The sequence below is a fragment of the Perognathus longimembris genome, chromosome 20, assembly GCF_023159225.1.
Source record: "Perognathus longimembris pacificus isolate PPM17 chromosome 20, ASM2315922v1, whole genome shotgun sequence".
Classification (NCBI taxonomy): domain Eukaryota; kingdom Metazoa; phylum Chordata; class Mammalia; order Rodentia; family Heteromyidae; genus Perognathus; species Perognathus longimembris.
Genome location: NC_063180.1, coordinates 45,791,805 through 45,806,184, shown reverse-complemented (window position 1 = coordinate 45,806,184; position 14,380 = coordinate 45,791,805). Strand labels below are relative to the sequence as shown.

General features: G+C 67.3%; 1 protein-coding gene across 3 annotated transcripts; it reads right to left on the bottom strand.

Annotated features, from left to right (window-relative positions):
- Positions 1–732: 732 nt before the first annotated feature.
- Positions 733–11,177, bottom strand: LOC125368281 (WD repeat-containing protein 61). Of its 3 annotated transcripts, none has more exons than XM_048369149.1 (11): positions 11,159–11,177; positions 9,956–10,005; positions 9,079–9,106; positions 6,985–7,090; positions 5,751–5,923; positions 4,478–4,626; positions 4,222–4,315; positions 2,451–2,544; positions 1,995–2,087; positions 1,712–1,790; positions 733–934 (listed from the first exon to the last, which is right to left on the bottom strand). In XM_048369149.1, the coding sequence occupies exons 2-11, from the start codon at positions 9,965–9,967 to the stop codon at positions 845–847; spliced, it is 918 nt and encodes a 305-aa protein (XP_048225106.1). In that variant the 5' UTR covers positions 9,968–10,005; positions 11,159–11,177; the 3' UTR covers positions 733–844. The 3 variants fall into 3 exon arrangements, with proteins under 3 accessions (XP_048225106.1, XP_048225107.1, XP_048225105.1); XM_048369150.1 differs by lacking the exon at positions 11,159–11,177 and adding an exon at positions 11,076–11,139; XM_048369148.1 differs by lacking the exon at positions 11,159–11,177 and adding an exon at positions 11,067–11,136.
- Between the last annotated feature and the right edge of the window lie 3,203 nt (positions 11,178–14,380).

The window sequence follows — 14,380 nt, the reverse complement described above, 5'->3', positions numbered from 1 at the left end:
GCAGCAGTGGCTGCCCGTGGAGAAGCCCCGCCCCTTCAGGGGAAGCCCCGCCCCCGCGCTCACGCCCCGCCCCTTCCCCGCAGGTGGTCTTTCCCAGCAGCAGTGGCTGCCCGTGAGAAGCCCCGCCCCTTCAGGGGAAGCCCCGCCCCCGCGCTCACGCCCCGCCCCTCCCCCCGCAGGTGGTCTTCCCCGAGCAGCAGTGGCTGCCCGTGGAGAAGCCCCGCCCTTCAGGGGAAGCCCCGCCCCCGCGCTCACGCCCCGCCCCTCCCCCCGCAGGTGGTCTTCCCCGAGCAGCAGTGGCTGCCCGTGGAGAAGCTCCCGCAGCTCGAGGCGCTGCTCCCGCCGCGGCAGAAGGTGCGCATCACCGAGGACATGGACCAGGCCGAGCTGCAGGAGTTCAGCCCCGGCGAGCAGGGCTGGCGGCCGCACCGCGAGGCCTACGAGGAGGACGAGGACGGGCCGCGCGCGGGCGTCCAGTGCCAGACGGCCTGAGCCCCGCGCCCCCGCGGCCCCCGCGGCCCCCGCGCTCCGTGTCTGTCCAGTGTCCTCATTACAAACCCCGCCCTGTGGACTCCGCTCCTTCCTTGGCGCGCGGCCCGGCCTCGGCGGGCTCCCCCTCGAGGCGCGGCGGGGAGCACGCGGGGAGCAGGCGCTCCGCCGTGGGCCTCGCTTTCCTGGGCGACGCGGGCCCCTCACGAACTCCGCGCATACACACGCGCGCACACTCACGCCTGCGCGCCAATGCTTATGTTAAAGTCCGAATAGCATCTCCAGGCAACAGGACCGTGCTTACACCGTCCGGGGGTGCGGGGGGCTCACCTCGGGGCCCCCCGCCGGGCCCGGCTCAGGTGGGGCAGTCGTACACGTGGATCTCCTGGTCGTCCCCCACAGACACTATTTTTGAGCCACTGCCGTTGTATTTCACTCCCCAGACCTAGTTAAAAAAAACAAAACTCCTTTAGGGCCTTGATTTGCTTTTGTGCCAGTCCTGGGCCTTGAACTCGGGGCCTGAGCGCTGTCCCCGGCTTCTCTTGGCTCAGGGCTACTAGCACTATCGCTTGAGCCACCGCGCCCCTTCTGGCTTTGTTTTTCTGTCTACGTGGTGCTGGGGAATCGAACCCAGGGCTTCATGTACGGGAGGTGAGTTCTCTACCACTAGGCCACGTTCCCAGCCCTCTCCAACTTAATGACACACCCCCAGAGCCAGGTGCAGGTGCTCACGCCTCTGTAACCCGAGCTACGCTCAGGAGGCCGAGGTCAGAGGCTGCGGGTCAAGGCCAGCCCGGGCAGGGAAGCTGCGGCGCGCTCACCTCCAGTGAGCTCGGCGAGGGCGGCGAGGGGGGCGCTGCGGCTGGGGGGGGGGCGCGCCCGGAGGCCGGGGCCAGCGCCGGGCGCGCACTGGGGGCCTCGGCTCCGTCCCTTCCCACTCAAGCCTGGCGCCCCCCCCCCCAGCCACACCGCCATTTGTTTCCCGCTGGTTAGAGTCCCCGGACTTCCTGCCTCAGCTGCCGTCAGCCTGGGGTCCTCGGATCCGGGGTGGCTGGGACGGTGGCGCGCTCACTACAGCTCACTAGGGGTCCGGCCAGGCCCACTGCGGGGAGGGGGAGGGCCCCCGGCCCCCCACTCCCCCCGCCCCCCCACACCACCCCCCGCCAGGCCCGGCCGCTACCCCACGGTGGAGAGAAGCCACCTGCGCGGCCCGCGCCCCCACCTGGTCCTGGTGGTCGAAGAAGGTGTGGACGCACGCCCTGGTGCCCACGTCCCACACCTTCACGCTCTTGTCCGAGGAGCTGCGGGGGGAGAGCTCGGCGTCAGCACCGCCCGCCCCCCGCACGCAGCCCCCCCCCCCCCGGCAGCGGGCGGGAAAGCTCCGAAGGGCGCCGGGAGCAGCCGTCACTAGAGCCCCCCAAGGGGACGCAGGCCGGGGCCGGCTCTGCCGCCCGGACCCTCAGCGCCCCCGGGGCTGGGGGGACCCCGGACCCCGAGCCCAGTACCTGGAGACGAAGTGAGTGTCGTCGGGGCAGAAGGCGACGTTGAGGACCCAGGAGGCGTGGCCGCTCAGCGTGCCGGCCAGGTTGGCGTGCTGCCTGCGGGGGAGAGGGGGCGCTGTGGGGCCCGCGGCGGGTGGGGGCGGGGCCGCGGCGGAGGGGGGCGGGGCCCGCGGTAGTGGGGGGCGGGGCCGCGGCGGGTGGGGGCGGGGCCGCGGCGGAGGGGGGCGGGGCCCGCGGTGGTGGGGGCGGGGCCGCGGCGGGGCGGGGCCCGCGGTGGAGGGGGGCGGGGCGGGTCCGCAGGGTGCGCAATGCCCTCCACACCAAGGCCTTCCGGATGGGGCCGCCCCGCCCGACACCCCGCAGCCCCGCAGCCCCGCAGCCCCGCAGCCCGGCCAGGGCCTCGCCAGGACCCGGGGCCGCCACGGTCCCTGCGGGGCTTGAACTCGGGCGGCGACTCACACATCGTAGATCTTGATGTAGCCGTCGTCGGAGGCGGTGACGAGGAGCTGGGAGTCCGGGGAGAAGGTCAGGGAGCGGATGGGCATGGCGTGGCCTGCGGGGCACCAGGGGAGGCGTGACGTCACTGCCCGTCACCCCACCCGGCGCCCCTGAGCCCCGCGAGACGCCGGGGCCCAGACATGGCCGGCCCTCCGCCCTCCTCCCACCCCAGCCCTGACACACGCCGGCACGCGTGCGCACACCCGTAGCCCTGACACACTCACACCCGTGCCCACGCCCGCCAGCCCAGACACACGCACACACCCGTGCCCACGCCCGCCAGCCCTGACACACGCACACACCCGTGCCCACGCCCGCCAGCCCAGACACACGCACACACCCGTGCCCACGCCCGCCAGCCCAGACACACGCACACACCCGTGCCCACGCCCGCCGGCCCTGACACACGCACACACCCGTGCCCACGCCCGCCAGCCCAGACACACGCGTACACCCGTGCCCACGCCCGCAGCCCTGACACACGCACACACCGGTGCCCACGCCCGCAGCCCTGACACACGCACACACCCGTGACCACGCCCGCAGCCCTGACACGCACACACCCGTGACCCTGCCCGCCGGCCCTGACACACGCGCACACCTGTGCCCACGCCCGCCGGCCCTGACACACACACCCGTGCCCACGCCCGCCAGCCCTGACACACGCACACACCCGTGCCCACGCCCGCAGCCCTGACACGCACACACCCGTGACCCTGCCCGCCGGCCCTGACACACGCACACACCCGTGCCCACGCCCGCAGCCCTGACACACGCACACACCCGTGCCCACGCCCGCTGGCCCTGACACACGCACACACCCGTGCCCACGCCCGCTGGCCCTGACACACACACACCCGTGACCACGCCCGCCGGCCCTGACACACGCACACACCCGTGCCCACGCCCGCCAGCCCTGACACGCACACACCCGTGACCCTGCCCGCCGGCCCTGACACACGCGCACACCCGTGCCCACGCCCGCCGGCCCTGACACACACACCCGTGACCACGCCCGCCAGCCCTGACAGGAGGCCGAGATGTGGGGATCGCGGTTCAAAGCCAGCCCGGCAGGAAAGTCCATGCGACTCTCATCTCCAACGAACCACTCAAATCCCCCCAGACGTGCCGCCGTGGCCGGGGACAGAGTGGACAAGCTCAGGGACAGTGCCCGCCCTGCGCTCAAGCCCCGGACCAACACAAGCAAGCAAACCAAGGAGCCGTTCTTCCCACAGCTCTGTGCGACCAACACCAACAGAAAGAGCCAGCGACAGGGCCGGGTGGGCGAATAAATACTTTTTAAACCGGTTCCTCACAACGAGCACTTAGCACTTAAAAGAACAGGCTCGAAGCAGCGAGGAGAGAGAGCGGCGCTTGGCGCCTTCCAGCCTCCAACTCCAAGAGCAGCTGGCAAACCTAACACTCATTTGCACCAAGTTTCCTCCCGCAGCCCGCAGCCTCGGACTTGAACCCGGGCTCTCGACCTCACTCCGCTTTCTCACTCCGCGCCGGCGCTCGACCCCTTGGGCCACTCTTCCACGTTCACTTTTCTGTGGTCTCGCGGACTTTGCCGCCCAGGCTGGCTCTGAACCGCGATCCTCAGATCTCAGCCTCCCGAGTGGCTGGGGTGACAGGCGTGGGCCCCAGCCCCCAGGGTGACAGCACGTCAAGGAAAGCGTCTCCTTTGGGGTCCGAGAGCGCAGTGTGCACACGTGAAGCTGAGAGGCTGTACCTTCAAGCGTGTGAAGCAGCTTTCCAGTTGCAATATCAAAAATGTTGATGATTCCATCGATGGCCCCGCTGGCCAGGTACTTCCCGTCGGGGCTCTGCGGGCGGAGCACAGGGGGCGGGGCGCTCAGGCTCGGGGGGCCGGCCCCACACTGGCCACGCCCGACAGCCCCCAAGCCCCCCAAGCCCTGGGACGCGGGCCAGGGACGCTCAGGCCGGGGCAGCGGGGCCGAGGCCCGGGAGAGGAACGGGCTCCTTACGTAGGCAATGCTCAGGATGAATTTTCCTCGTGTGTCCAGAGAGTATTCCTTCTTCCCGCTTTCCACACCAAAGATGTTCACTTTGCCCACGTGCGTGCCCGTGGCCAGATACTGGGAATCCGGGGAAAAGGCCAAGGTCCAGGCGTCCACTGGAGAGGAAAGAGAAGGAAACCGAGTCACGGTGAGGCCGGGCGGCCTCAAGCTCAGGAGCTGCGCGTGTCAGGTGTGCGCGTGGAGTGGAGGTGTGCCCCGCGAGCCGGGAGTGGGCTGGCGGGTGTGCGCGTGCCGGGTGTGCCCCGCGAGCCGGGAGCGGGCTGGCGGGTGTGCGCGTGTCCGGTGTGTGCGTGGAGTGGAGGTGTGCCCCGCGAGCCGGGAGCGGGCTGGCGGGTGTGCGCGTGTCGGGTGTGCGCGTGGCAGGTGTGCCCCCGCGGCGGGTGCGGACCCTCTGCCGGTGGCTCTAGTTCGAGGGCTCTGGCACGCTCTCTCGGCGGCCCGGTGCCAAGGGCTCCGCTGTCACCCCCACCCCTTCGGAGGCTGGGATCTAGGAAGGACCGAGGTCGACCCCAGCCCGGCAGGCGAGGCCCCGAGACTCTCAGAACCCGAAGTGGTGCCGAGGCTCCACGTGGCGGAGCGCCACGCCTGCGCACAAGCGCTCAGGGACGGCGCCCAGGCCCCGAGTTCGAGCCCCAGGACCCACAGATGAAACAAGCAGCAACAGGGCAAAAGCAAGGAGGCTGCAGGGGCGCCGTGCAGGTCCCGCGCTCGCGTCCCGGTCGTGGAGAGAACCAAGGACGCGTCCCGCGGTGAGCGCGGGCCCCGCGTGAGTGTGCGCACACGCGTGCACACGCGCGCACGCCGCGGGCCGAGGGCACCCACGCCAACGACGAGGCCAAAACCCGGGGAGACCCCCAGCCCCGGTCCCGCGTGCGCGACCCGCCCCAGCTGCGCCTCAACTGCCACGGCGGCCATCGCCCGGTGCGGGGCGACTGAGCAGACCGGACCCCCTCCCCGCCCCCCGCCCCCCCGCCCCGGACCCCGCCCCCTCCCCGCCCCCGCTCGCCGGCCCCCCTCACCGGACCCTGCCCCTGCTCATCAGGCCCCGCCCCCCGCTCACCGGGCCCGCCCCTGCTCCTCACCGGGCCCCGCCCCCGCCCCTCACCTGGCCCCGCCCCTGTCCCGCCCCCATCCCTCACCGGGCCCCGCCCCCGCCCCTCACCGGGCCCCGCCCCCGCCCCTCACCGGGCCCCGCCCCCGCCCCGCCCCCGCCCCTCACCGGGCCCCGCGTCGATGGACTTGATCTGCTTGCCGTTCTCCAGGTCCCACAGGCGGATGTGCGCGTCCAGGGAGCTGGAGGCCGCGACGGGCAGCGTGGAGCTGACGTCCACCGACACCACGCCCAGCTGGTGGCCCTCCAGGCTCCACTGCAGGTCCAGCCGCTCGTCACGCCTGCGGGGGCGGGGCACACGAGCGTGTCACACACGCAGCCCGCCGGCGCACGCAGCCCGGCGCACACGCACCTCACCGCACACGCACCTCGCCGCACACGCACCTCGCCGCACACGCACCTCGCCACACACGTACCTCACCACACGCATCTCATCACACACGCATCTCGCCGCACACGCACCTCGTCGCACACGCACCTCGCCGCACACGCACCTCGCCGCACACGCACCTCGCCACACACGTACCTCACCACACGCATCTCATCACACACGCATCTCGCCGCACACGCACCTCGTCGCACACGCACCTCGCCGCACACGCACCTCGCCGCACACGCACCTCGCCGCACACGCACCTCGCCACACACGCACCTCGCCGCACACGCACCTCGCCGCACACGCACCTCGCCGCACACGCATCTCGCCGCACACGCATCTTGTCACACACGCATCTCGCCACACACACCTCACCACCACACCAGGCCCCAGACCCTGGCAGGCCTGGGTTGTGTTCTCTTCTGTTCTCAACAGGGCTTTGATCTGACCAGCAGGCAAACAAGAAAAACAAAAGAGGGGACAAAACAAGCTGGGGTTTGGCGGCCACACAGGCCGGCCCGGAGTTAGTGTCGCCAGCAGCAGCTCGAGGGCACAGAGGGCAGCCACCGCCGCAGCCCCACGCCCCCGTCCAGGGCCCGGCCACTCGGGGGCCGAGACCCGAGGACCAGGGCTCACAGCTCGCCGGAGCCATGTCCGGTGGACCAGCAAAAAGCCCGACGTGGGCTGGGCACCAACGGCCCACACTGCCATGCTGTCCACACAGGAGGCCGAGACCCGAGGATGGCAGTTCAAAGTCAGCCTGCGCAGCAAAGCCCGTGAGACTCTCATCTCCAGTGAACCACCGAAAAGCTGGGAGTGGACACGTGGCTCAAGCGGTAGGGGGCTGGCCTCGAGGAAAAGCTCCGGGAGAGCCTACAGGCCCCGAGTTCAAGCCCCGGGATGTACGTGTACACACACACACGGCAGCCCTGTCTCCCCAGGCTGCATGTCAGGGGAGAGGCTCACCACTTCCAGACCTTCACCAGGTCGTCCAGCGAGCCCGTGACCACGGTGTCTACGCCGTCCTTCTTGTTTGTCCCCCAGGCCACCGACCAGATGGCGTCATCGTGGGCTGGGATGGAGAGAGCTTCGTGACGAGGCTCCCCTGCGGTCTGCAGGTGCGGAGCCGAGCCCCCGCCCCCGGGGGGCGGCTGGGTCCCCGCTGCCTCCCCTCTCTCTCCTCCCACAGGGCACCGGCTGCAGTGGGGCTGCTCAGTGAGCCGCTTGCCCTGGCACGCAAGCCCACCGGGGGGGGGGGGGGCAAGAGGAAACCAGCCAGGTCTCCAGCGGGGAGCCCACCCCCCAGGCCCTCAGCCCGGCTGGAGAGAGAACACAGGAGACCTGCCAACAGCACGAGGCAAACATGGGTGCGTTCCCAGCTGGGAAAAAGGTCTTTATGGCACTCAGCGTCAGCCGGCTTAGTAACCTCAGTGTCATCTCACGCACAAGAACAGGCATGCGGGCACAGCCCTGTAACTCCAGAACTCAGGAGGAAGGGGAGAGAAAACAAAAGGGTCCACCGTTCAAGGCCAGCCTAAGCTACACAGTAAAACTCTGCTTTCAAAATCCAAGGGCTTGGCTGAGAATGTGGCCTAGTGTCAAGAGTGCTCACCTCATATACCTGAAGCCCTGGGTTCAATTCCTTAGCACCACATATATAGAAAAGGCCAGAAGAGCCACTGAGCAAAAAAAATAAAAAAGCCAGGGACAGTGCTCACAGGGACAGTGCTCAGGCCGAGTCCAAGCACCAGGACTGGCAAAGACAAAACAAAAAAATCCAAGGGCTGGCCGATACTGGTGGCTCACACCTAGAATGCTAGCTACTCAGGAGCTGAGATCTGAGGATTGTGTTTCAAAGCCAGCCAGGCAAGAAAGGCTGTGAGAATCTTTTTTGTTGTTGTTAGTCATGGGCTTGAACTCTGAGCCTGGGTGCTGTCCTTGAGCTCTTCAGTTCAAGGCTAGTGATCTACCACTTTGAGTACCACTTCCAGTTTTCTGCTGGTTCACTGGAGATAAGTTACGGACCTTCCTGCCCAGGATGGCTTTGAACCTCAATCCTCAAATCTCAGCCTCCTGAGTAGCTGGGATGACAGGCGTGTGAGACTCTTATTCACATTAAAACTACAAAAAAAACCCCAAAAAACCAGAAGCACCTTTATAGCTCAAAAGTAGTAGAGTGATAGCTCTGAGCAAAAAGACAGCACCCAGGCCATGAGTTCAAGCCCTGAGACCAACAATAAATAAACACAATAATCCCAAGGGCTCCTAGGGCGCTGGTGGCTCCCATCTGTCATCCTAGCTGCTCAGGAGGCTGACATCTGAGGACCGTGGTTGGAAGCCAGCACGGGCAGGAAAAGTCTCATCTACAATTTACTCCCAAAAGCTGGAAGTGGAGCTGTGGCTCAAGTGGTAGAGCGCCAGCCTCGAGCACAAAAGTTCAGGGACAGCGCCCAGGCCCCGAGTTCAAGCCACACAACCAGTAGGGGAAAAAAAAGCCAAGGGCTGGAGGCATGGCTCCGTGGTAGAACACCTGCATAGCAACCGTGAGGCCCTGCGTTCAAGGTCCAGTGCTGCCAGGAGAAAAAACAAGCGCCAGGGTTGGGGGTGAGCTCTGTGGAGAAGGACGCGCCCGGTGTGCTGGGGGGGGGGGGGGGGGGGCGGGCAGGCCAGCAGTCCACCCCGAGGCACAGAGTGGAGAGGAAGAGGAGAGGGGCACCCCAGCCAGTCGCGCACTGAGGGGGCTGCAGAGCTGGTATGGACATACAGACGTGGCCCGGAGAGCTGGGTGCACGACTCACGCCTGCCGGTCCAGTTACGCAGGGGGAGAGCTGGGTTGGAGGCCAGCCCCGGCAGAAAGTGAGTGACGCCCCATCTCGGGGGTCATCTCAGCCACGCGAGGGGCACCAAGGGGGAATTCGGTCCCGGCCATCGTCCGCTCCAGCCCCAGGACCGGCAGCAGGCGGGAGGTGTGACTCGAGTGGCAGAGGCAGGCAGGCCCAAGCGACGGGCGTGGAGGGGCTGAAGCAGCGCAGGAGACCCGCACGCAGGCCGCCTCCTTACCTTGCTCCTGCTTGAAGAGGATGCTGTACTGGAAAAGAAGAGAGGCCGCGTTGAGTCACCGCCCCCGGCCACGCCCCCACGAAGGCCACGCCCAGGGGCTGAGCAGCGTTAGCCACGCCCCTGCGATGGCCACACCCAAGGGCTGTGGAGCATTGGCCACGCCCCCGAAACAGCCAGGCCCAGGGGCTGGGCAGCATTACCACGCCCCCACGGTGGCCACGCCCAAGGGTTGTGGTGCGCCAGCCACGCCCCCGCGATGGCCACGCCCAGGGGTTGTGCGGCGTTAGCCACGCCCCCACGGCGGCCACGCCCAGGGGTTATAGAAGGGTGCAAGACTTGTCGCATTGAAAAAGAGGAGCAGCGACTGTTGCCCAGGACAGTGGCCCAGGCGGGTCCCCGGGGCCGGGCGGGGGTGCAGCTGACTCTAACCGCCGATTCACCACCGAGAAGCCAGGAGGAGAGCGGACTCAAGCGGAGGAGCCCCGGCTGAGGGGCCGCGCGCGGGGTCACGCGCGCGCACACCCACGCAGGCGCACTCCCCGCAGGCCCGCGCACGCGCAGTAATTCCGTGTGCGCTCCACCACTGGAGCCGCAGCGCCACTTCCGGCTTTTCTGGTGGTTTAGTGGAGACAAGGGTCTCGCAGACCTTCCCGCCCGGGCTGGCTTCGAACCCGGGTCCTCAGATCTCAGCCTCCCGAGTTGCCGGGCTGGCGGGCGCGCTGCTTCCCCGAGTGCTGACCCTGGGAGGAGTGGGTGCCCTGGGCCCCCCGCGCTTGGGGAAGGAGACGGGAATGGGGGCGCTGGGCCCGGATCCTAGACTCCACACCAGACACGGCCTGCGGGGCTGGCCGCGTCCTCCCCTCCGCACACACCTTACCTGGGTGGTCATTTCCTCAGTCCGGGGTGAGGGCTCAAGGCCAGACGGCTCTGTGGAGGCAAGGGCGAGGGCGTCGGCGGGGCCGGGGACCCCCGCCTGGGGCTCCGGACGCCCCTTCACCAGCCCAGCCGCCCGCCCACGGCGTTCGCCCCTCCCTCCCGGGGCTCCACCACCGCCGGCGGCGTCCTCGGCCGCCTTCTCCCCTGGCCGGTGTGCGGGGAGGGGGAAGCAGGGCCCCTTCCCACCGACACGACCCTCCCTCCAGCCTGGGGTAACCCAACGCCGAGCGCTTGGGGTCCACGCAGGTCTCCCCGCCACGCTGCCGGCCAGAGCTCAGGGGTGGGGGAGGCGACGGGCCCGGGGACGACACCGAGCTGCAAGGATTCGGCCTAACCAAGCCGGCTTGAAGCCGGCGGGGAGGCCCGGGGGGCGGGGGGCTGAGCTGGGGGGTCGCGGTTCAAAGCCAGCCCGGAAGGGACGTCCGTGGGACGCTCCTCTCGGTGAGCCACCCAAGAGCCACCGGTGAAGCCGTGGCTCAAACGGCACAGGGCCAGGCCCGGTGCCCGGGCCCCGAGTGCGCGCTGTGTGCGCACCCGCGCGAGAGCCCACACCCGCACGCCGCTTTCCTCCGAAGCAAAGGGGGGCTCGGGGCGGCCAAGGAAGCTTAGGAGGCCCCGGCCGGGTCCAGACACCAGCCTCAGACCGGGCGGCCACGTCCGCGTCCCGCGGCGGGACCCGCGCCTCCCCGGCGGCCGCCCCGCTCCCGCCGCCCCGGCGTCTCCCGGGGACCCCACGGGGGCCAGCGGCGCCGTGCGCCGGCCCCAGATCCCCGGCCCCCGACCCCCGCCCCCCAGGCCCCGGCCCCCAGCCCCTGACCCCGCCCCCAGGCCCCGGCCCCCCGCCCCTGACCGCGTCCCCCAGGCCCCGGCCCCCCGCCCCCCAGGCCCCGGCCCCCCGACCCGCGGCCCCGGGGCGGGCGCGGGGTTTGCGGCCCGGGGACCTGGCCCCGCGCACGCCCGCCGCCTCTCCTCTCCCCGCGTCCCCGAGGCCGGCCGGTGAGCCAGGGCCCAAGGGGGTCCGGAAGCCCCGCGGGCCCGCGGCCTGGAGCAACCTTGCGTACGCCTGCCTGGGAGCGGCCCCGGCCCCGGCCCTCAGGAGCCCCAACGACCGAGCGGATCCCACGGGCCGCGCGCCCCAGCTCACCCCGCGCGCGGCCCGGCCACACCTGTGACGTCAGGCTCTGTGCGCCCCGGGCGCGCCGTGATGAGCGGCAAGGGGGCTGGGCCGCCAGGGTCCCGGCGCCCGCCGCAGCGCCCCCTGCCGTCCGGACACGGAGCCGCCGGAGGCGAGCGCGGAGGGAGAGGGCGGGGCCTCGGGGCACGCCCCCCGGGGGCAGGGCCTCGGATGACACGCCCCCAGGGCTCGGAAGTCACGCCCTAGGGGCGTGGTCTCCGGAAGCGCTCTCTTCTGATTAGGACCCTGAGAAAAGACCAGGTCCCCTAGGGTGAGGACCCCAGAAGCCACCCCCCCCCGGGGCCTCTGGGAACATTCTAGATGAAGGTCCCGGGAATCTGCTTTGTGGGAGCGCAGAGCATTTTATTTTGCTTTATTTTACCCATTTTTGCCAGGCCCGGGCGTGCCCTCGGGGCCTGCGCGCTGCCCCTGCGCCGCTCCACCCACCACAGCCCCGCCCCGCCCCGGCCTTTCCGGGCGGTCGCCGCCGCCTGGGCCCCTGGGATCGGGGATCGGCCTCCAGCTTGGTCCCCGGAGCGCGACGGGCCGGGGCCCGGGTCTTCCGCCCCGCGGGGCCCGGCGGCGCCCACCGCGCGCTCCCCGCGCCCGCCCGAGGCGGGATTGAAGGGGACCCCCGGGCGGGCGGCACCTCTGACTTCAGGGAAAGCCGCTGCAGGCCCGGGGCCTCTGCCCCAGTTACAGAGCTGACTCCATCTTGATTAGGGAAGCGGGGTAGGAAATGTTGGGGGGAGTAGAGCTGACTCCATCCTGGCTATTAGGTCAGCCTGACCCCCAAATTCTGCTTCTGTAAATGGCTTGCTTCACTTGCTGCGGGCTCTGCCCCCTGCGTCAAGCCCTCCATCGGTGCTGCGCTTTTACCTGTATAAACCCCAATTTGAGGGCTGCTCCGGGGCTCGGTGGCAGCGCCCCAGTCCGCCCTGTGTCCCGGGCCGGTCAGCCCGCTTTTCAGGGGCGCAGTTTCAGCTCCCGAGTCTGTGCTGCGTCCCTGGCCGGACAGTTTGCTTTTTGCTTCCCCAATAAATCCATCTTTTTGCTTGAGACTGTCTCTGAGTGGTGGACTCTTGGAGGAACGGGGACCCCCCCTGCCCTCGAACCCCGAAACATTTCTTACCCCGTAACAGATAACTGCTGTGATGTCAGAGAAAAAGATCATAAGAGAGCAAAAAGTTCAAATTCCTGGGAAAAAACCTCTGCCTGTTCCTAGAAATTACATACATGAATATCGTTCCGCTTGAGGCCTCTCATGAATATCATTCCGCTTGAGGCCTCTCATGAATATCGTTCCGCTTGAGGCCCCTCTCTCCTTCGTTTCTACTGCACTGCATCTTTAACCTCCAGACCCCAGCCTGCTAAAGTGATCTGTGAGTCTAGCTCTCATTTCCATTTGTAGTCAAAATTTAAAAAGCCAGAAGTGGTGCTGTGGCTCAAGTGGCAGAGTGCTAGCCTTGAGCAAAAAGAAGCCAGGGACAGCGCTCAGGCCCTGAGTTCAAGGCCCAGGCAAAAAAAAAAAAAAAAAGTTTGCGCCAGCATAAGACTAAATTGTGATAATTATCATGTAGTACCTTCTAAAAGTCAAGACACCTTCCCTCCTCTCCCCTCCCCTCCCCTCCCCTCCCCTTCCCTTCCCTTGTCAATACTGGGCTTGAACTCTGGGACTTGTGCTCTGGAGTGGCTTTTTCTGCTGGCTCTCTACTACTTGAGCCACGCCTCCAGTCTGTCATCATTTTCAGAACCCTCTAAGACCAAACCTGATGGCAGAGAGCAAGGCCACTTTCCTGATGTTTATGGCAGGCTCTGCCCACAGCTGAAACCAGCTCCACCCCCTCCTGATCTTCCTCCTCCTCCTCCTCCTCTCCTCCTCCTCCTCTTCTTCCTCCTCCGTCTCCTCCTCCTCTTCTTCCTCCTGTCTCCTCTTCCTCCTCCTCCTCCTCTTCCTCTTCTCCTCCTCCTCCTCCTCTTCCTCCTCTTCCTCCTCCTCTTCCTCCTCCTCCTCCTCTTCCTCCTCTTCTTCCTCCTGTCTCCTCTTCCTCCTCCTCCTCTTCCTCCTCTTCCTCTTCCTCCTCTTCCTCGTCTTCCTCTTCTTCCTCCTCTTCCTGGAGGCTGCAGTGCCTTGAACTCTGTTCCTCTCCTGTGGGCTCCACGCTGTGGACAGGAGCCCAGCCCCTGGGTCTTCTGGGTGACATCGAGAGTCGCAGTCTGCGTCCTGGAGGCTGGCAGCTCGGCGGCCTGGGAGGATGGCTGGTCCTTCCTGCCCTTGGAATTCCGCGCTTTACGGGAGGAGCTGGTGAGGGACGGGACGTCACAGGGAAGGAAAGGGGCCAGGCATCAGGGCAGGACTATTTTTTGTCCATCATGGGCCTTGAACTCAGGAGCCACAGCACCATTTCTGGTTTTCTGGTGGTTCATTAGAGAGAGTCTCCTGGACTTTCCTGCCCGGGCTGGCTTTGAACCGCGATCCTCAGCTCTCAGCCTCCTGAGTAGCTGGGGGGACAGGTGTGGACTTTTTTTTTTTTTTTTTGCCAGTCCTGGGGCTTGGATTCAGGGCCTGAGCACTGTCCCTGGCTTCTTTTTGCTCAAGGCTAGCACTCTGCCACTTGAGCCACAGCGCCGCTTCTGGCCGTTTTCTGTATATGTGGTGCTGGGGAATCGAACCCAGGGCCTCATGTATGTGAGGCAGGCACTCTTGCCACTAGGCCATATCCCCAGCCCAGGCGTGGACTTTTTTAAAGCAGAGGCAGAAGCCTGGGCTGAAACTCAACCCCAGTGAGCCACGTGGCTCTTTTCCGCAGCAGGACAGGAGGGCTGGGCTGGAGAGGTTGCTGGACGGGGCTCCTCCTGCCCAGCGGGGCCCGGAGCAGCAGGTCTGCCCCGGCCACCGGCCGGGGGCTTTCCCCGGGCTGACACAAGGTGGCAGTCACCTCCTGCGCCCCGCCGGCCCCGGGGGCTGCAGTCAAGGACTCTGCTGCCTCCCTTCCTCCTTTAAGAACCAAGACCCAACCGCGACACCAGGGGTGAAACCATGGGGAAGAAACACAGAGAGAAAGGCAGAATGTCACATGACACGTTGAAAGTAACAACAACCGTGATAAACCACTTGTTTCTGTGACGTGGATACTGTGTACACGTGTACCGGAACTAGGGAAGGGAAGGGGAACAGCAAAATCCAGAGAC

Coding starts and splice junctions, on each gene's coding strand:
- LOC125368281 (XM_048369149.1), bottom strand. Junction 5,924..6,984: donor CTGGTGAAGGTCTGGAAGTG/GTGAGCCTCTCC, acceptor CCGCCCCCGCAG/GCGTGACGAGCGGCTGGACC. Junction 935..1,711: donor TCTTCGACCACCAGGACCAG/GTGGGGGCGCGG, acceptor TTTTTTAACTAG/GTCTGGGGAGTGAAATACAA.